The 20,360-nt window shown below is 46.4% G+C and overlaps 1 protein-coding gene across 9 annotated transcripts in view; it reads left to right on the top strand.

The window, feature by feature from the left end:
* PGCKA1 (PDCD10 and GCKIII kinases associated 1) overlaps nucleotides 1-20,360 on the top strand; it is a 78,434-nt gene that overhangs the window by 53,919 nt on the left and 4,155 nt on the right. For 6 of the 9 annotated variants that reach the window (XM_081812496.1, XM_081812490.1, XM_081812493.1 and 3 more), the window contains 2 exons: nucleotides 4,543-4,592; nucleotides 19,682-19,735. In XM_081812496.1, coding sequence (XP_081668622.1) covers nucleotides 19,704-19,735 — 32 coding nt within the window. In that variant the 5' untranslated portion in view covers nucleotides 4,543-4,592; nucleotides 19,682-19,703. Of the gene's footprint in view, nucleotides 1-4,542; nucleotides 4,593-4,677; nucleotides 4,726-4,810; nucleotides 4,990-11,136; nucleotides 11,193-13,044; nucleotides 14,613-19,681; nucleotides 19,736-20,360 lie in introns of those variants that run through there. The other 3 variants (XM_081812497.1, XM_081812495.1, XM_081812498.1) reach the window with 3 other exon arrangements.

Genomic DNA, 20,360 nt, shown 5'->3' with positions numbered 1-20,360 from the left:
ATCTGTGCGTGGTCAAATAGGATCAGGACATGTAAGAAGTAACCTTTACTAGCTCCCCAAGTGGCTCCAGTTGAAAACTAAACTTCTAACAGAGTAAAAATTCCTTTCCGCGTTCAGATAACTTAGCTGGTTAAATATCAAGCTCTGCAAAGCTTTATTTACTAATAGACCCATGGAATGTGATCCCTTCAGGGGTTTAATGTACTTGAAACACTGTAAAAATCACCATTTAAGAACCTCTAGATCAGCACCATCCAATAGAACTCTCTGCCATGAAGAACATGTTTTATGTCTACATTGCCCAATATAGTAAGTAGCTTTTGAGCACTTGAAACATGGCTGGCTGGTGTAACCAAGGAGTTGAATTTTTATTTAATGTATTTAATTTTAAGTAATTTAAGTAGCCACATGTGGCCAGTAGTTACCATATTGGACACACAGTTCTAGAATATTCTGAAACGTTGATTGCTGGTCCCTACATTTTCATTATCCTTTGCCTATAATAAGCTCTAGCATATCACTGGGTCATAATTACTTACGTTTTGCCCACCTCACTAGGTTATAAGCTTTATGTCTTACTCAGTTTGCTGTGATCATCTACTAGCACATGGCCTGGCCCACAGTACCAGATGTTAAATAATTAATATAGGTTAAGTAAATGGATATGACTCGACTTTCTCAAAAGCATCGTTTTTACTGCTTGCTACCAGTTTACCCTCTCTTGAGATTTTGCTCTTATGACTAGACTGATTCCCACATCTTCAAATGAAGCCCAGACTGCCCACTTGTGAGCACACTTTTCTTTCTTCCAAGGAAAACCCTCTTTTTTCTGAAAATCACTTTTTTAGCTGATTATTTGGGTTATTTGCCTCTGTTTCTCTAAATGAATGCTTCTCTTACCATGTCTTGGTTTTCTTTTCTGGTTTAGACATTATCTTCCATTATGGAAGTTGATTCAGCTTCCATCCCCTACCCCACATAAGACATGTTCCCAATCCCCACTGTGTACCTCCTCTAGTTTTAGTTTGGTGAATATCTAGTATCTGTTAGAACTCTGTAAATGCTGTTCACAGCCAATCCAGGTAGAGAATTATAAGTCCCTTCCCACCTAGCTTTTTCTCTGGGGTCACAAATGGCTCATTTTTTCATCTGTTCAGTATTCTGCGTACTTCACTGATTCAACCCCCAAATTCTTTTCTTATTGTATGTAAGGGGATCCTTAAGTGATTCTATTGATTTCCTCTCTTAAAAGAAAACTGCCCGGAGCCTTCTTGCCTTGTCCAGTCTAAACAAGCTGTCCTTGTGGCTGTGTCCACTGCTGGCATTCTGGGATCTCAGCCACCATCATCCTTGGGGACACGTTTGTCCCTCTCCTGTGTATAATGTCCTGTTTCCTATATCCCTTACTTTCCCCTCTTGGTTTACTCCTTCATTTGTTTGTTACGTTTTCCAATAGTTTCATTCACAGAAGGGGAAAGAGTGTGAATGGTAAATTTTTTGAGAGCTTTCATATCTGAAAATGTCTTTATCCGACCCTCTCACTTAATTGGTCATTTGGCCTGGTTTAGAATGGGGTGTGTGTGTGTGTGTGTGTGTGTGTTTAAGGAGCCTAAGACCATTCTGATCCCCAACTCTTTGAATATGATCTGGTTTTCTCTTTCTTAGAAGCCTGTATAGGATTCCAGTTCTGAAATATCACAATGGTGTGTCTTGGTGTTGACTCTGTGTTTATTGATTGCGGTGGGCACTTGGTGAGTGCTTTCATCTAGAAACTCCTTCAGTTATGTGACATTTTCTCAGATTACTTTGTTGATGAATTCCTCCCCTCCTTTTATTTGTTCTTTCTTTTTGGAGCTCTTATTACTTGGATGTTGGCCCTCCTGGACTGGTCCTCTAATTTTCTTTCATCTTTTCTATTTGATTTTCTGTGTCTTTATCTGTTTTGCTACTTTATATGAGATTTCCTCATCTTTTTCTTCCAGATTCTTTATTGAAATATTCATCTTTGTTCTTAATTTTTCATAATATTTATTTATTTATTTGAGAGAGAGAAAGAGAGTCAGGTGGTGGGGGGGGGGGGAGTGGTACAGGGAAAGGGAGAGAGAGAATCTCAAGCAGACTCCCTGCTGAGTGCGGAGCCCGATGTCGAGGGGCTCGATCTCACCACCTTGAGATCATGACCTGAGCCAAAATCAAGAGTCGGACGCTTAACCGACTGAGCCATCCAGGCGCCCCCGTTGTCTTGTTTTAATTTCCAATTTAGTTTTCTTCTCCCTACTTTTCAGTTCAAGTGCTTTTTTGTTGGTTCGTTGGTTGGTTGGGTGCTTTCCGTCTGTCTTTCCTGTTCGAGACTTTCCTCAGATGTCTGGAGGACAGCTGGAGGGTGAGTGCCAACATTCCCAGAGCCAAGGAGAGGAGCATGCTGAGGCTGTCAGAGCTGCATGTGCGTATGTTCACTTAACCCCCAGTTTTGGATTCAGCACCCCTGCCCGCTGCTGTGTGTTCTCTACTATGTTCCTAGTCCAGAAGCCCTGCCTTACCCTTTGCAGACACTAAACTTACATTCTTTGGGGCACCTGGGTGACTCAGTTGGTTAGGCGTCTGCCTTCGGCTCAGGTCATGATCCTGGGGTCCTGGGATTGAGCCCCGCATAGGGCTCCCTGCTTAGCAAGGAGCCTGCTTCTCCCTCTCCCTCTGCTTGCTGCTCCCCCCTGCTTGTGCTCACTCTCTCTCTCTGTCAAATAAATAAATAAAATCTTTTAAAAAAGTTTTTTTAAATAAAAATAAACAAACAAACAAACTAGCTTACATTCTTTGGATGAGATAGAGAGTGGCACCCACCCCAAAAGCTGGGTGGGCAGAAAGAGATTTAGGAACCTAACTGCTTCTTACACGCCTTCCAAATCATCCTGATTCTAGCCCTCCCCTCTTTGTCCCTACAACCTACTGCCACATCCCGTTGGCTTCCTACGATGCACTTGGCACATGGCAAGTCTACCAACCACATGGCAAGTTCCAAATTCTTTAAACACCAAGCAATCCAGAATATTCCCTGTCTTGCACATAGGGCTGTCATTTTATAGGGCACACAACACGGTGTCCCATTCACTACAGTTTCCTGGTGCCTGGCACACAGTAGGAATTCAATGATTTGTTCACTAAATAATACTCCACCCTTTCCGGTCTCCTCTTTGTCATGTTCCCTCTATCTGAAAGGCCCTCCCACCTCATCTCACCGTCTTTATGTTTCCATTTACCACGGTTTCTCTCAAATTTCAGTGAATGCCTGCTTCAGTGCTGCTGGCCCCAGCTATCCAACCCCGCAGGCCTTTTGTTTGCGCACCTCTGATGGTGTTATTCGTACCCGGCATAACATTTTAGTGATTTGTAACCTCTTATGGTCTCCTTGACCTCCACAACCAGATGGCTAGCTCCCTGAGAGCTTGCCTTTCTCGTGTCTTACTTACCAAGTGATATTTGAGTTGAATTATGAACACTGTGGTAAAAACTAAGAATAACAGAATCATGGGGCACCTGGGTGGCTCAGCCGTTAAGCATCTGCCTTCGGCTCAGGTCATGATCCCAGGGTCCTGGGATCGAGTCCCGCATCGGGCTCCCTGCTCGGTGGGGAGCCTGCATCTCCCTCTGACCCTCCCCCTGTTCATGTTCTCTCTCTCTCAGAAAAATAAAATCTTAAAAAAAAAGAATAATAGAATCATGTGACATTTGGGCAATGTATTCCATTTTAACAAATTATTAAACAATAAAAAATAATGCTGAGTGAAAACACATTGCTGACAAGAAAATGAAAATGAATTACCAAAAGTATATAACCATTCCGATATTGCATGACAAATTTGAGGCAGAATTAATGATTTCAAGAAGTGATTTACTTGGAAATGGGCTAAGAGCATTTCTTGAAAAAGTTGTATCTATATATAAGTGAGTTATTCTAATAATCACAGAAGTTGGTAAAAATCTGAAGATTAGCTTTACTTTCTCAAATCTTACATATTATTAGTTTCACTAAGCAAAGCTATTTTCTAAATTATGTATTTTATTAAAATATTGTACATGTATTCATTGAAACTTTGTTTGATATGTCTCCAGGAAGCAAATTCCTTGAATTATTTTTCTGTTTAGTTGAAACTTCACCCAGGAGAGAAGAGGTGTGTTGTCATGTGATGTTTATTAAATAACAACTGTAGTTTTCCATTATTGAACAATTCCAGTATGCCCAGCACGTGATAGACTGCTTACATGTTGCGCCATTTAAATTTCACTACAACGTTATTTTATAGAAGAAAACACTGAAGTTTGGGTGGATTGTTCATTGATTGCTGGTTGTCAGCAGCTAGGGCTGCAGACCCAGACCTGGCAGGTTTCAAGACACTTGTCTTTCTGGGCCAGGAACTCCTTTCCCCCACATCGCTGCCTAGCAACCCCTCAGGACATGCTGTCTGCTGTCACTGTCAAGATGCAACTTGGCTGGGAACAGGAGGCAACTTGGAGACTCAATTTGCAACTTTTTTACTGTTGCAGGAAGAGAAGTTAAACTTCGAGAGAAACCTAATGGACAATCTCCACAGCAGGTAAGCAATTTTCTTCTTTATGCTTTGGGAAAAGCAATCTTTCCATTTTCCATTAAATTTTCTATTACTCGGTCTTTCACTACAGTTTTTATTGCCCGAAACATTAAAGCCAGTAAACCGAGCAATCCCTGAGGTATGTCTCTTTCTGGCTTCATTCAGGTTTGAGTAGAATTTCGTTATTTCCTTTTTACTTGTGTTGTTTCGGGATACAATTCTAGAACATGTGAGATGAGCATGACCCAACTAAGTCTTCACATTGAAAGATTTACACTATGAGGAACTGAAACAAGATGGCGGAACATCCTCGCCTTGTTTGAGCTTAGCTAGAAACGTGCACATCAGACAACTCAGACGTTTTGCCACTCGGCCCATGTCCACAAGTGGCTGCCGAGGCACAGTGAGTATTCATTTGGGGATTGCGAATAAATTTTAGCAGGTTAGATGAATTAGAACAAATATGGAATCCACAAATAATGGGGATCAATTAGACCCATAAAGCAAGTAGATTAACACCAGGTACCTAGGAAGCTGTATGTAAGTTTGATATTTTTATCATCATCATCATCATTATTAAATGTTATTAAATATCCTGAGGGCATTGGGCAACTTTGAAAAGTTTTATGGGCAGGGAGAGTGATACGGTTAAGATTTGTGTCCTAAAAAGACCATGTGACTTCTGTATGGCCAGTGTATTGGGTGGATGCAGGTGACAGGAGGATAATGTTACGGGCAGAGCAGTAGCCGTGCACATGGAGAGAAGAGGGTGGGTCTAAGAGAGACAGTGTAAGAGGCAGCATTCCTGCCTTCATGTTGCTTTCCCCCTGGAATGTGGTTCAGAACTCCACCAGCACCATTATCTGCTCACCTTTGCCCACAAGCCTTTCTTAATCTTCCCAAGATTACTCAGGTGCTCCTTACGTAAGACTGGGTGACGCATTTCAGTCGTGTTAACACTAGACTAGTCATCTGCTTGTATGTTTTTTTTTTAAAGATTTTATTTATTTATTTGACAGAGAGAGACACAGCGAGAGAGGGAATACAAGCAGGGGGAGTGGGAGAGGGAGAAGCAGGCTTCCCGCTGAGCAGGGAGCCCGATGCAGGGCTCGATCCCAGGACCCTGGGATCATGACCTGAGCCGAAGGCAGATGCTCAGCCGACTGAGCCACTCAGGCGCCCCATGCTTGTATGTTACTTACACATTTTTCCTTTGCTAAACTGTAAAATTATTTCCAGATCCCTGAGATTGAATTCAGTACTTGGCATGTAATAGGTGCTCAGAAAATATATGTTGCCTGAATGGGTGGCAAGCCCTTTAACAAACAGCAGAGATCTTCTGTCTCTTTGTGTCCTAAGAACTAGCAGAGTGTGCTGCCCCCAGTTAGGTGCTGTGGGTTAACTGAGGCCTTAGAACCATGTTCAATCTCTTCAAGTGCACAAACTATTTTTACTCTACTTCAAAGAAACCTTGAGGATTCAGTTCTGCGTATGGAGAGGTCATCTAAAATACGGGACCATCTGTTTTTTCTCGTCCTCTGACCAGTTCATGCTTCCAGCCTTGAGTCCGGAGCACATTTATAAAATGAGGTGACTGAGTGGGATGTTCTCTAAGATTCTTTGCGGTTTGGGCACTCTAAGATACTGGGTTACACAAGCTAGTTGATCCAAGCATCTAGCCTTGAGCTATGCTTGCTTTAAAAGCTGTCATTATCTGTACAAGACCAGCCGTACCCTATAAACTTCGGTTCACATCGCCTCCTCTAAGGCTTCCTCGTCATTTCCAGAACTTAGCTTTTTCTAAATGCTTCACGTTTCTTCCAGACTTCTCCCCACTCCCAAATAAAGCTATTTCCCAAATAGGAGGCATACTGTGTGTTGGAGATGCGCCCTGATTCCCATGCAGTTCCAGGGAGGATTCGGTCAGAACATCACTCAGAAATTCTGTTCACAGTGTCTAAACACAAATAGCAGCCCGTAGTTCAAGAATCTTCTCACAGACAATGACCATGAACATGAGAGCAGTCAACATTTAAGAACCTCCTGCTTGCCAGACACACTCCGCCAGGCCCATCACCATGTTTCAATCATGTGATTTTTTTTTTTTTTTAAGATTTTATTTACTTGAGAGAGTGCAAGAGAGAGAGTATGAGCAGGGGGAGGGGCAGAAGGAGAGGGAGAGGCAGACTCGGGGGCTTGACCCTGAGATCATGACCTGAGCTGAAGGCAGACGCTTAGCCGACTGAGCCACCCAGGCACCCCTAAATCACATGATCTTAATAGGGATGCTGTGAGATTACATGTTACTGTGTTCCCCATCCGATGGCTGGCAAACTCAGAAGTTAAATGGCTCACTGGAGATCACCCAGCTTTCAACAGGCCAATCCAGATTTTGACTCCAGAGCCCGTTCCCATAATTGCATCACTAGACTGTCTTCTGCATACTGGATTTTCAGGTTCTTTCTCCTCTTCTCTTAGACCCCCTTTATGATTTTATACATGTTCTTTGACCGGTCCTTCTGGTAATGTGGCCAGGAAAATGAAAGCAACCATGTGCTAATGCCAAGGCCATCTCTTATGTTTCCAAGCAGACACCCTACTAAAGAAGGGTGATGCTGACCTTCCTATGCAGCTTGAACCAAAGTCAGTAGATGAGCCCAGCAAACTGAGTCAAGATGAGTTTTGTCCGATGATACCATTACCATGGTGGTCAAGAGTATGCCAGAAGGGGGTCCCCTGATCGCACATGAGAAAGACAGAGAACTGCACGTGATAAATGAAAACACATCATCTTCATTTCAGATTTTTAAAATCTTCTCGAATAAACTATACTTCTATTATCTGAAGATGCTCCAAAATGCACTTGTTCAGAAGGTCATGGTCTCCCCGCCCCCCATCTTCAGTAGGGTCTGAATCTTGGTGCCGTGGTGATTATTCCTGAATAGCGCACTTAGTTTGGTTTTCAATGGCATCGTCTGTTGGCTCATCAGCCAACAAGATTCTACCCAAGGAGCAGAATTTGGGAAAAACATCTAATTCCACATGATTGATGAAAATCTGTTATTTTCAATGAGATTATGTAGATATTAGTTGAGATCTATATATGGTCCCAGTCACTTTCTTCTCAGAGCTGTCTGTGATAATCTGCATTGAGTTCCTCAACATATACTTCAAAAGCACTTTAATAAGCACAGGGGGATATCTGGATTACCACCGCTAAGAGTTTTAGATATTTGTCTTAAGCTGTTGACTTGGAGCCTCACTGAAGCATTTAGGGGCATATTACAAATCAGCTTCCTGACACTATATTGATGACGGGGAGTTGGTCAATATGGCCCAGTGCCTATACTAATAATAGGGAACAACTTCCTTATTTTACCAGCCATAAAGAACATCTATAAGCTTATTTATTAATCACCATCACCCACACCCATCAGTGACGTTGAGTATTTTCGTGAGATTACTAAAAATAGCATGAAGGTCCTTATGCCCTGATTCCTTCTCCAATGGCAGTTTTAGAATACCCCTATGTAGATATAGGAGGGGCTTGAGAGCTTGGGAAGGGAAGATAGGAGGCTTGTAAGGAAGTTACATTGTACAGGAAACAGACTGATTTGTGGTGAGAAAGGGAAGAGAACTTGATGGAGGTGATGGAGGGGCTTAAGTCCCTTCCCCAGCCACCACTGACATCCCCCATGGCCCGCCCTGTGTCAGGCGCGCAGCAAGCAACAACATGTATGTTCGAGAATACCAGTTTTTGCAGAGTCCAATGCTGTTGCCGTATATTCTTTAGTAGCGTAGCGAGAAGGCCTTTGACCAGGATACTGTTTGTATTAGGCTCAGAAACAGGAACCTCTCCTTTCAAACAGAGGAAAATTAGAGTCAGCGGGCTATGCAGATAATTGCAGAGCTGGGAAACCAACCGGTGGGGCAACACAGAGGTGGTCAAGGCAGGAAGACAGGAGCACCGCAGGGGGAGGTGCAGAACCGGATGCTGGGGCAGCAGCTGGAGCCATGGAGGGCAGTGAGGGAGGTACGGCCAGGGCCAGGATGGGCGGGATACTGTCCGAGCAGCGAGAGAGAGAGAGAGAGAGAGGGGAGAAATACCCCGGCTCCTCCCATCTTCCGTCTCTGCTCTTCTGCCAGCACCTTCCATTGCTGGGACCCACCCAGATGCAGAGGACAGGGGCTCCTCCCCGTCGCGCTGCCCAGGACACAGAGCCAGCAGGACGAGACAGGCAGTGCGCCAGCCCCGTGTCATCGATTTGTTCCAGTTATTGCCCAACTAGTGAACATTAGGAGGTTCAAGTTGATCCCATATTTCTAGACACTTGGTTATTTTAACTTGTCCCTGTTACAGCCCCCATAGAGATGGATAATAGACCGAATATAATTTATAAAGTGTTTAAACGCAAATTCTGAAAAACAAAGTTTTTAGAAACTTACGAAGATTGGAAAACTGCCCCAGTTGGGGATGGGATTGGGAACAGTGATGACGGGGATGAGTTTCTGACCAAAATGAAGAGGCCTGGCCTGCCTTGGTATCCGTACAGCAGTAAAGCACCAGTTCTCCAAGTGGGGGCCTCAGAAAGCAGCATCAGGCGCTTGTTAGAAAATGCGGGTTATTGGGCGCCTGGGTGGCTCAGTCGGTTAAGCGACTGCCTTCGGCTCAGGTCATGATCCTGGAGTCCCTGGATCAAGTCCCACGTCGGGCTCCCTGCTCGGCAGGGAGTCTGCTTCTCCCTCTGACCCTCCCCCCTCTCGTGTGCTCTCTCTCATTCTCGCTCTCTCAAATAAATAAATAAATAAATAAATAAATAAATAAATAAATAAATAAATAAATAATAAATAAATAAATAAAAGAAAATGCGGGTTATGGGCCCCACCCAGACCCAGGTGGAGCATGCCTCTGCTGCTGAGTGCCACCAGGATCCCCACGCACACCCCGGCCTTGATGCAGTAATGAATTAATGTCACATCTGCTCCAAAGAGAAGCCCACTCTTAGGAACGTGCACTCCAGAGAATAAAGGCAGAGCTACTCAAACTTCTCCCCTACAACAGTTCCCACCAAGGGTACGGCTGGCCCCAAGCTACTAACAGACTTGAAATTCCTGTATGCCTTCTGTTTAATTCCAAAAATTCATGCAAATTTTTGCCTTTTCAAACACACAATATTTTGAATTTACTTTTAAGCAAAAATAATGAGCTTCTTCCCCCCAAACGTTCAGATTGATCCATGTGTTATTTTGTGGCTTATCTTCACTTCCTAGTTCGTGGCCACATACCCTCATCCAAAAGATGGGCCCCCAAAACCAGCTCACGCATGGGCTAGCCCGCAGGGTCTGGGGGGAGCACAGGGATGGCCACAGGGAGGGACAGCCACATGGACAGCCCAGCAGCATCATATCTAACCTGGGGGGAAGGAACTGTAACTCTATACTCCACAGGTTCCTTCCTCCCCAGCCGCTGCCACAGAATCATTGTCCAGACGTACAGGTGGGAGGGAGCAACCCAGACTCTCCGATCTGGGGATCTGATGAGCAGTCACCGCGTCAACAGTGGGCTCTATAGGATTGCGGGAGCCTTTTGACCCCGCCATGATGTGGCCGGATTACGGAATAAACCTCCGCGTGCAGGGCCAGAGCTGGAGGAGGCCCTGCCATACGGTGGTGCCACGGCCACCGGGACTTAAAGGTGACAGTCCGCTATCTGAAATATTCACCACATCACCTACTCCCTAACTTTGCCACACGGCAAAGCACCTACACTATTTATGCCCTAAACCTCGTCTCCGAGGCCTTTCCCATCCCCAGTCCCTCCCGCCAGTGCAGATTAAACAACCGCCATGTGCTGCCATCTGGTGGTCACAGAAGCAAGCACACCTGTAAAATTCTGTCCGAGCCTAAATTAAGAGGATCCAGTTCCCTTTTACAGAAGCTGCTGGATCCCCAACTGCTGTTTGTTGTGTAACCCAATGGACTCAGAAACCAACAGAACCTACCAAGACAGACGCCGGGAAATGTTAATAATAATGAAAATTAGAACAACAGCATTAATAATAGCTATACTGTATCACTAACTTATATCCACTTACTTATCTATAAAACAGTGGTTCACGCCTTAAAGGATTGTTGCAAAGTTAAAATGAATGAGTACACGAAAGTTCCTAGAACAGGGGCGCCCGGGGGGCTCAGTCAGTTGGGTGTCTGCCTTCGGCTCGGGTCATGATCCCAGGGTCCTGGAATCGAGCCCACATCGGGCTCCCGGCTCAGCTGGGAGTCTGCTTCTCCCTTTCCCTCTGCCCCTCTCCCTTCTCATGCACGCTCGCTCTCTCTCTCTCTGAAATAAATAAATAAAATCTAAAAAAAAAAAAGTTCCTAAAACATTACTTGACGCATAGTAAACACTGAAACGTTAACGACCTATCGTAAGTATTAATAAGTGCTGGCAATATGCCAGACACTATAGTAAATGCCTTACAGACTTCTAACTCATTTAATTTGCAAAACGATCCCGGCAAGCTGGAACACTTTCATTCCCATGTTGCAGATTTGTCCGCCGAAGCTTGAAGAAGCTGAGAAATCTGCCTCGAGGTCACAAAGCTAGTAAGTGTCGGAGGGAGAATTGAAACCGGCACCTCGGAGCCTGGATTGCTCCTTTATCCACCAGGCTGAAATGCCCGTGTGCTGTGCTGAGTCTTCCCAAACGTTTGTCTAAACCCCATCCCACCCCACACACATTCAAGACGAGAAGTGCTCTCAGGGAGCGCCCGGACGCCATTGTTTCCCCAGACCCTGGTCCAGTGCCTGGTACACGCTAGGGGTTCTTTGGAGAGCCGTGGAATCAGCGGGGACACCGTGTAATGGCTGTGACCATTCACGAAACATCTGTCTTAAGGACAGCTCACCAGCGACCACATCAGAAAAGAAAAAATGGTGTCAGATTTTGAGTAGGAGGAAGGGCCATAGAAATGTTTTTAAGATCCATCAGAGAGATTGCGATTTGCCAGTCTCGGAACCGCAAGGAGAGAAAATCGGAGTGACACTCTCGCAGTTGGAAAAGTCTTGTTTTTCCACATTTAACACAGACAGCAAGGATCCTGTGGCCCCAGCCGCGGTGAAGTTACGGGACCAGGACCTGGCTTGTTCCTCCGAGTTCATGCAATGGAGGCAGTGCAGGAGCAGTGGGACACCCTCCTCGGGTGAACGCCCTGGCAAGGACAGCCTTGGGAAAGACCAAGGAGGCAGCCCTTTAAATAATATGATTTGAGTGGGCCCCAGTGCAGCCTTCCATCAAGAAATACCCATTTCAACCCTGACATTTCATCCTCAGAGACTGACTGATTCCTTGGCTCCTGAGAACTCAACCTCCAGCCCAGTAGCCCGCGCCTCCCCCTCCCCCGTTCTCGCAGGGTGGTCCCCGAGATCTGAGTCCTCACCCCTCCTAGGGGCTTTGCTGTTACACGCCCTCTCCCCCCCGGGGACTCCCTGGAAAGAGGCTGAGGAGACTTCTGCCAAAGAGCCTCACGCATGAGGGAATGAGCCAGAAAACTCGGGGCCTGAGGGAGGACAAGGAGGGGAAGCTTTTTGTATTTGGTCAGGATCTTGGGCTGGGGCGAGTGTGGACCCGGGACCCAAACACACCTCAGCGGTGTATTGGCCATGGTGTAGTTTACAAGCCATTGCGAGAAACCGCGCCCGCACCAGCGTCCTACTGGTGCCTGCCCAGCCTCAGTATTCAAGGGGACAACCGTGTGGAAACGAGGTGGAGGAGGGGGTCATGAGGGAAGTCCCCTTTCTTCACTGAGGCACCTTTTTAGGTTATCAGATTTGGAGGAGAGCTTTGAGGTCAGGGACTCCTTTTGCAGGTAAAGAAACTGAGGAATCGAGAGACCACAGAGTTTCCCACGTCTGCACTTGGTGAGGGAGCTGTTGCTAACAGGTAACTTGGCCGGGCTGGTTCCCCCCAGACACGGTATAACACTTCGAGTTTGAGGCACAAAACTCCCCCCTGATAGTTAGGACTGTCATTTCAACCGTTGTTCTTCCCAAAATATTTCACAAAACACAAGTTTTGTTGGTTGTTAATAAGTCTTTTATGGGGGAAAAATTCTGTGGTCAAATAATTTGGGTAAATACTGATGTCAGCAAAGTGAAATAGTTCTTTTTATAATCACGAATGTGTTCATCTTTAATCTTTTTTTTTAAGATTTTATTTATTTATTTTTTTTTAAAGATTTTATTTATTTATTTCAGAGAGAGAATGAGAGAGAGCACATGAGAGGGGGGAGGGGCAGAGGGAGAAGCAGACTCCCCGCCGAGCAGGGAGCCTGATGCGGGACTCGATCCTGGGACTCCAGGATCATGACCTGAGCCGAAGGCAGTCGCTTAACCAACTGAGCCACCCAGGCGCCCTAAGATTTTATTTATTTGAGAGAGAGAGAGAGAGAGAGAATGAGCAGGGAAAGAGAAAGAGGGAGAGGGAGAAGCAGGCTCCCCGCTGAGCAGGGAGCCCGACGTGGGGCTCGATCCCAGGACCCCGGGATCATGACCTGAGCCGAAGGCAGACGCTTAACGACTGAGCCACCCAGGTGCCTTCATCTTTAACCTTTAATCTCTACTGTTCCCAAACCTATCTGACGAGGGACCGCTTTCTGAGAGGAAAAACCTACAAACACCTCCCTGCACATAAATATCCCATCAAACCCAGTTCTGGGTGATGCTAACACATACCGTAGCACATCAACTATTGAAGATTTTATTTATTTATTTATTTGAGAGAGAGTGGGAGAGAGAATCTCAAGCAGACTCCACACTGCAGGCAGAGCCTAACTCAAGGTTTGATCTCACAACCCTGAGATCATGACCTGAGCCGAAACCAAGAGCCGGACGCTTAACGGACTCAGCGGCCCAGGCGCCCCGCACATCAACTATTGAGAATGCATAAAATAGACGCTGATAATAAAGGTCCTCATATAGTCTTTCAGGTTCTCCAGAATCACCCAAGCTTAGCCTCTTCAGGAGAAAAGAAACACACCAAGAGTTTTCGAAGGCTGTCCAGAAAGGAGGAAATGGATTAAGTGGTCTTAGAATTTAGCTTCTTGTCCCTTTTCTGTTGTGAATTCAGCACAGTCAGTGAAGTTGGGCAGGCCATCTCATATCTATCCTATAAAGCACCTAGCAATTTCTTCAGCACCTGGCAATTATCATCCTTCATTCCTCTTGAGCCCAGGAGCTCAGTACCCAGAAACCACTCACTAAATATTTGTCAACTTCACTTGCTGCCCAGGTTACATGAAATCCCAGCTGTTTTGTAAACACTGGCGAGTTGGTTTTTCAAAACGGAGCTGGAAATTTAAGCGTTTTATTTTGTGTCTCTCTCCCAAGCATTCCAGCTTCAGTCAACTCAGACCACTTCCCCGCTGCATCGTCTACGGCTCAAGGGCTAGAACGCTCGGCGCCCAATGCCCTTGACCTGGGGAATGGCCCAAGGGAGGGTTTGCCCACCCATCTCTCTCAGCTCCTGTGCTTGGCTCTTTGTTTTGGGCCACTGGGTAGTCTGATCACGGGAAGAGGCAGGCCCTCTGTCGGAATAACCTAGAAAATCTCCTCCTCATCCTTAATTCACTCACAGCTCTCACTCACCCGGCATGCCTTCGTTTGAATAGCAAGTGCGAAGGGCCGCGTGTGAGCTGGATGCTGCCCGTTGCCTGCGAGGAGCTGGGGATGGAAGGGGAAGCAGACCGCGGAGGACACCAAAGCACTCGTCCCCTCGAAGATGGCAGCGAAGGACAGGAGCCGTACCTTCTTGGCCTGTGGCGCTCCGGTGCCTAGGACTGGCTATTGAGGAAAGGTCTTCAGGACGTACTCAGGATAACTAAATCCAGAAAAAACTGGTGGGCTTGGGGAGCTCCCTTCCAAAACCTTATCCCCTGTGCTTCCTTAGCGGGAGTATCTTAATATCAGCGGTTTCCCGTCGGTGGTCCGTCCTAGTCCAGGGATACGCAGAACAAGAGCTGACATTAGGTTGGTGCCTTTTTTTTTTAATTTCCCACTTTTTTTTTCTTTTAACTTTTCATTTTGACATTACATCAGGTTTACTGAAAAGCTGTCAGAAAAGTACAAAAATCTTCATATACCCTCCACTCACAGTCCCCCAAAGTTAACATTTACCACATTTGCTTTATCCTCTCTCTCTCTCTACACATGCACACACGCACACAAATTTTTTTCTAAATCATTTTAATAAATTACAGATACCATGCCCTTTCCTCCGTAATACTTCCCTGTGTGTTTCCTAAGAACAAGGACGTTCTCTTATATACCCCAGTGCATTGATCAAAATCAGGCAATTAACATTGACTTAATACGGTTACCTAATCAATAGGCCTTACTCAGATTTCAACAATTGTGTCAATAATGACCTTTTAGCAAAAAGCGCATGCATTTCATTTGGCCATCATAGCTCCTTAGTCTTCTTTAATCCGGAATGGCTCCTCGCTCTTTGTTTTTCGCACTAGTACGTTTTTTTTCAAGAGTACAGGCCATCTGTTTTGCAGGATACCCCTCCATTTGGGCTTCACAGACGTTGCTTCACTCTTCCACCCAGGTTACGTTGTTTTGGCAGGAAAACCAGAGAAGTGAGGCTGAGTTCTCTGGGCATCCCATCGGGGGCACCTGGAGCTGGTTAGTCTCGCCGAGTGCAGGCAGTGTTCCCTTTGGTTATCGGATGCAGGTGCCCTGTGTCCGGTGTCTCCACTGCCCAGATACTGTTGGAACCTTAAGCGTGTGCTGGGGAGATGCTTGGAGACTAACCATTCTGTTCTCCTCAGACTCTTGCCCACTAGTCTCAGCATCCACTGATGATTCTTGCTTGAATCAGTTACTGTTATGATGGTGATCCTTCTGGTCCCATGATTCCTCGTGTGTGTGTGTGTGTGTGTGTGTGTGTGTTAGCTGGCTTCCTACCTGTAAGGCAGAACTTTCCCTTTTTAAATTTCCATCAGGGTGGATTCACAGGTCCTCGTTTTATGCAGTGGGTTATAATCCTTTGTATCAGTAGTATATATATTTTGATGCTCTAATTGTCCCAGATTTGGCCAGTAGAAACTTCACGAGCTGGCTGGTTCCTGTTCTTTGCATCTGTCACTCTTTAGGACCGTCACTATTCAAAGGCAGCCGTTGGCAACTGGGTTGAGCCTTTTCCTGTATCTCTTGACTTGCAGATGAATACTCAGCGTCTCTGCCTGGTTAGAAAACTGACTCTCCGTGGTCTTCCCGTCTCCCCACTCCCCCCAACCGCCCCCTCCCGCTGTGGAACAGGATTTTCCAGCAAGGAGACTTGACTAGTAACTGACGGAGTGTTAGCATGTCCATCCTCAAACACAGGACTGTTTAACTTCAACACAAAACACAGGGCAGAGTCAACCCCCAACATAGGACTCCAGGAGTGGCCAGTCACCTGTGGTGGGTGGACATCCCATCCTAATGGTATTTGCTTTTCCCCTGTGCAACAAGCTGATGGTTGCAAAGGATTTGCCCTTTGCTTCTCTGTTGCTTTTTTATATTCCAAAGAGAAAGCAAATTCCGATTCTGCTAAGTAATGAAAGGCCCCTGACAACTGAGTTCTCGCCTTCAAGCTAGCCCTTGTCAAGGGAGGTTGGGGGGGCGCTGAGAGAAAGCAGGTAGACTGCCTATTTTGAACTCAGTTTTATTTCAGACGAGCATGTATTCTGCCCCCCGCCCCGCCCCTCGCCCCCCATTTCCATGTGTCACACCAGGCAAGGAATATTCCCTTTTCGATCCTGGACATGGGAGAGCTCCTCGCTCAAAGCAAGATGTGGGTGCGGCAAGGACATAGGAAAAGAGAAATCAATTGGATTTGTTACTAGGAATCTTAACAGAAAGAAGACAGTTGTAGATAGGGGCAAGCAGGGGTTGGGTGTAAATACACTAGTCCCCACCCTTTCCGTCAGTGGTCACACAGCCTTGGACGCGGGAGTTGCCTCAGTGAGGGAAGGAATGCTGCCGGGGAGGGAGAGCCCTGGGCAGGTGAGAGAAGGCTGAGCCCTGACCAGGAAGAGGCTGTGTCCGCGGGCCGGAGAGGCTCGGAGCATGGCCCTCAGGTAGGAAACCAGGTCCGGAGGAAACCCATGTGGTGTGCCCCAAAGGCCAGCCGTCGGGGGAGAAGCCAAGCTAGAAACCTGTTCTTGAAAGGGGAAAGCCATCAAAACATCCTTCACATTCTGTGGCTTTGGAAGAAAAATAGATCCTGTGGTTTTCCTGGGGGAGGAGGAAGGGCACCTCAAAGCCCCAGGTGGCTTGTAAATTCTTAAACAAGGACGAGGTGGCTCTCGAGCTGGCCTCTTCAATCTCAGCAGTGTTGCATTTCAGTGCCCGTGGCCCCCAGGCCCCAGGCCCAGCCCCAGCCCCAGAGGGTGGGGCCGGCAGCCGGGCCAGGCTTCCCCACGGTTGACCTTGGTCAGCCTGAGACCTGATCACCCAAGGTGTGGCTCAAGGCCTGCCCCTTGCTCACCTCCTCCCTTCTTTGCTCTCTCTCCCTTCCCTCCTTCCTTCCTGAAAACCTTCCCCTCCTGCACCTCTTGAGCTCCCCATCCCCAAATTGACCTTCCTGATATTTTTACAACGATTAATATTTTACGATGGCTTCAATGACATGATGATGACCCACAGTCTGCCCTCTCTCAAAAACTTCTAAGCCTGGTTTCTCCTTTTTTTTTTTTTGACTTTTTTTTTTCTTTTTTGCCACCTATCCTCCTGACTGATTGTGTTTTTAAACGGAGTCCAAGATAAATAAAAGTACTGCAAGTAGGCAGAGGGGGGCAGAGTTTTAGAGCAGGGTGGGGGAGCGGGGAGAAAGGGGGGAGCAGGGCTGATGGAGGGGAGGAGGTACATGTGGTATTTGTTATCTATCCTGTTTGTCCAGCTGATTTATGAATTATTAGCAGAAAATAGGCATAAGTGGAAGCAGAGGCTGGGAACAAAATTCCAGGTTCTGGAAGCGGAGTCATTTAATTGAGAGGGCTTTGAAGAAGGAAATGCTTGTACACGCAAACTACTGGCTAAGCTCCCAATGATCTCTCCCTCCGAGGAACTTCTGTGGCACTTGGGGCTTCTATCTTTCAGTCGGTGCCACAGTTGATAGAAGTATACCATTTGGCCCTTATTCCAGAAAGCAAGTATTACTTGGTGTTGTAAATGCGTTTGTTTCTGTGTGTGTGGTGGCAACTAGATTTTATCTTTCTTCGGTGCAAGGCCTCCATCCCTTTTTTTTTTTTTTTTAACATGCTGTGTCCAAACAGGTCCGAGTAATAAGTATGTGCTTCTTATGAATATTAACTCATATAATCGCCAACAATTCCTTATGGTAGACATATCATTAGTTCCATTTACAGATGGAATAGCTGAGGCCTAAAGTCATACAGCCACTCAGAAGCTGGGCTTCGAACCCTGTAATCCAAGTAAATCTCCCCAACTCCAATCTACGATCACATCTGCAAAGACTTTGGTGGTTTTTTTTTTTAAAGATTTTATTTATTTATTTGACAGAGAGAGACACAGCGAGAGAGGGAACACAAGCAGGGGGAGTGGGAGAGGGAGAAGCAGGCTCCCCGCTGAGCAGGGAGCCCAACGTGGGGCTCGAACCCAGGATCCTGGGATCATGACCTGAGCCAAAGGCAGACACTTAACAACTGAACCACCCAGGCGCCCCAAGACTTTGGGTTTTTTGTGTGTTGTTGTTGTTTGTTTGTTTTTTGGTCATAAGCAGTAACATTCACAAGTTCCAGAGATTGGGATGGGGATATCTTTGGGGGGCCATTTTTCAGCACTCCATAAGAGGTTATTTGTGGATTACATAGGCCCCGTAACCTACCCGTCTATAACCTTTTAAAGAGCACCAGTCATGGGGCGCCTGGCTGGCTCAGTCGAAGAGCATGTAACTCTAGATCTTGGGGTTGTGAGTTTGAGCCCCACGTTGGGGGGGTAGAGATTACTAAAAAAAAAAAAAAACGAGAGAGCACTGGTCATTTTTCGTGTGAGTAAAGGCTTGTGAAGCAGTTGTGAAGGGCATCCTGGGAATTCAGCCACAACTGAAAGAAGACAGAAGAGGGGCCGGGGGAGGCAGCGACGCGGCCAATGATGAATGATCTCTCCCTCTTCTAGCGCGCACATCTTACAGGGACGGAGAGACCGGGGCTGTGGATTCTGTTATTGGCCTGTCTTTTTAAAGGGTGTAGATTTTAGAAATGGGAAGTGATTTAGAGGTTCTTCCACGCCAGCGTTTCAGCTCTTCAGAGGAAAGATCCGAACAACACGATCAGCTCTACATGGAGGGAAGATTTGAGTCAGAGGAAACACGAAACTTGGAAAGGGGCAGGTGGGAGATAAAAGCAGCACAGAGCTGAACCCACCCGCTGCCAGGAGGCCCCAGGGGCCCGTCCTTGAGCTGGAAGAGCGTGGAGCCCTTGGCCCGGAGCCAGGTGTGGCCCAGTCATGGGAAAGGCAGAACAGGTGCAGTTTAGTCCCGGGTAAGCGTGGCCTGATGACTGCAGCTGTGACCTCCTTGGGTGTCTACTGTGGAACACGCAGGTCAGCCACCGTAGCCAGATGTCCTTTAACACTTGAGTAGCTAATCCCCTGGTAAGGGGTCCTCTCTTCTCTCCTACACCTCCCGCTGCGGCACGGTGGCTGCACCCTGGTTGGGTTCCCGCGGCCCCAGCACAAGGCGATGAGCTAGGAAATGGCACAGATCCTTTTCAATCCCACCTTTCTCCCCCTTGCATTCTTCAGCCTGTGTTAACTCTTTCGCCGCATGGAGATGACACAGGTACCTCCCAGGGTGGGCGAAAGGGCCTGGCAGAGACCGGTGTGAGTGGATGTTTGAGAGCTCTGAATTCGCGATTTGGTATAAGGGAAGGGGTTCCCAGGAACCATGGCCTCCCTGACGCGCGTGTTGTCCTTTTGCCAAAAATTGTGACTCGATGAACTTGGAGTATCTAAGGAAGACAAAGCAAACATAATTTCTATTCACGTGTCATTCACTGTGTTCTCTCCTTTTTAACTTTCTTTTCCAGATGGTAACAAAAAACAATCCAGATGGGGTGCAGGTGCTGTAAAATGATACAAAGGTAATGTTGAAAAAATAACCTCTGAGTGGAGGAATCTGGGATTCCCGTGGGGGCCCTTCTAAAGACCATGCATGGATTTCGTGCATTTATCCCTCTTGGGGCATGACCAGCATTGCTAAGAAATTATGAGTTTGGAACTGCTTTGATATCATTTAAGAGGACATGTGGCCTAGATTTTTAAACTTGTTTTGCTCACCGCTCAGAGCACGTTGGGAACGACATAATGCTCTGAGAGCAGATTTGGTTTAGTTGACTCTCCAGTTCCCCAGAGAGCTTCAGCACAAAGAAAAGCTTGGGTTTCAGAGATGATGCCCGACAGGGTGTCGCTGAAAATAAACCACGCCCATCACATACGTGTTTTTAATTTTGTCCAGATTCTATTTCAGAATAATTTGGATCCCATGAATAGAATTCTACACAAACTAAAACCTGACTAATTTGCTTCCTTCGCAAATAACACTTTTTATTATTCTAGTTCTACATCTGTAGCTATATGGCTGTATCCATTTAGTCATATGTATGTGTGTACCAGTTCTATTCCATTGTAATCACAATGTGATGGTAGGCTTTATTCAAAAAACATTTATCATAATAAATATTAGAAGTATCATTCATGTTAGTCCAG

This window comes from Leptonychotes weddellii, chromosome 2 (genome assembly GCF_054177405.1).
Source record: "Leptonychotes weddellii isolate Sample4059 chromosome 2, ASM5417740v2, whole genome shotgun sequence".
NCBI lineage: Eukaryota > Metazoa > Chordata > Mammalia > Carnivora > Phocidae > Leptonychotes > Leptonychotes weddellii.
Note: the sequence above shows the minus strand (reverse complement) of the source record. Positions and strands in the feature narration are given on the sequence as shown.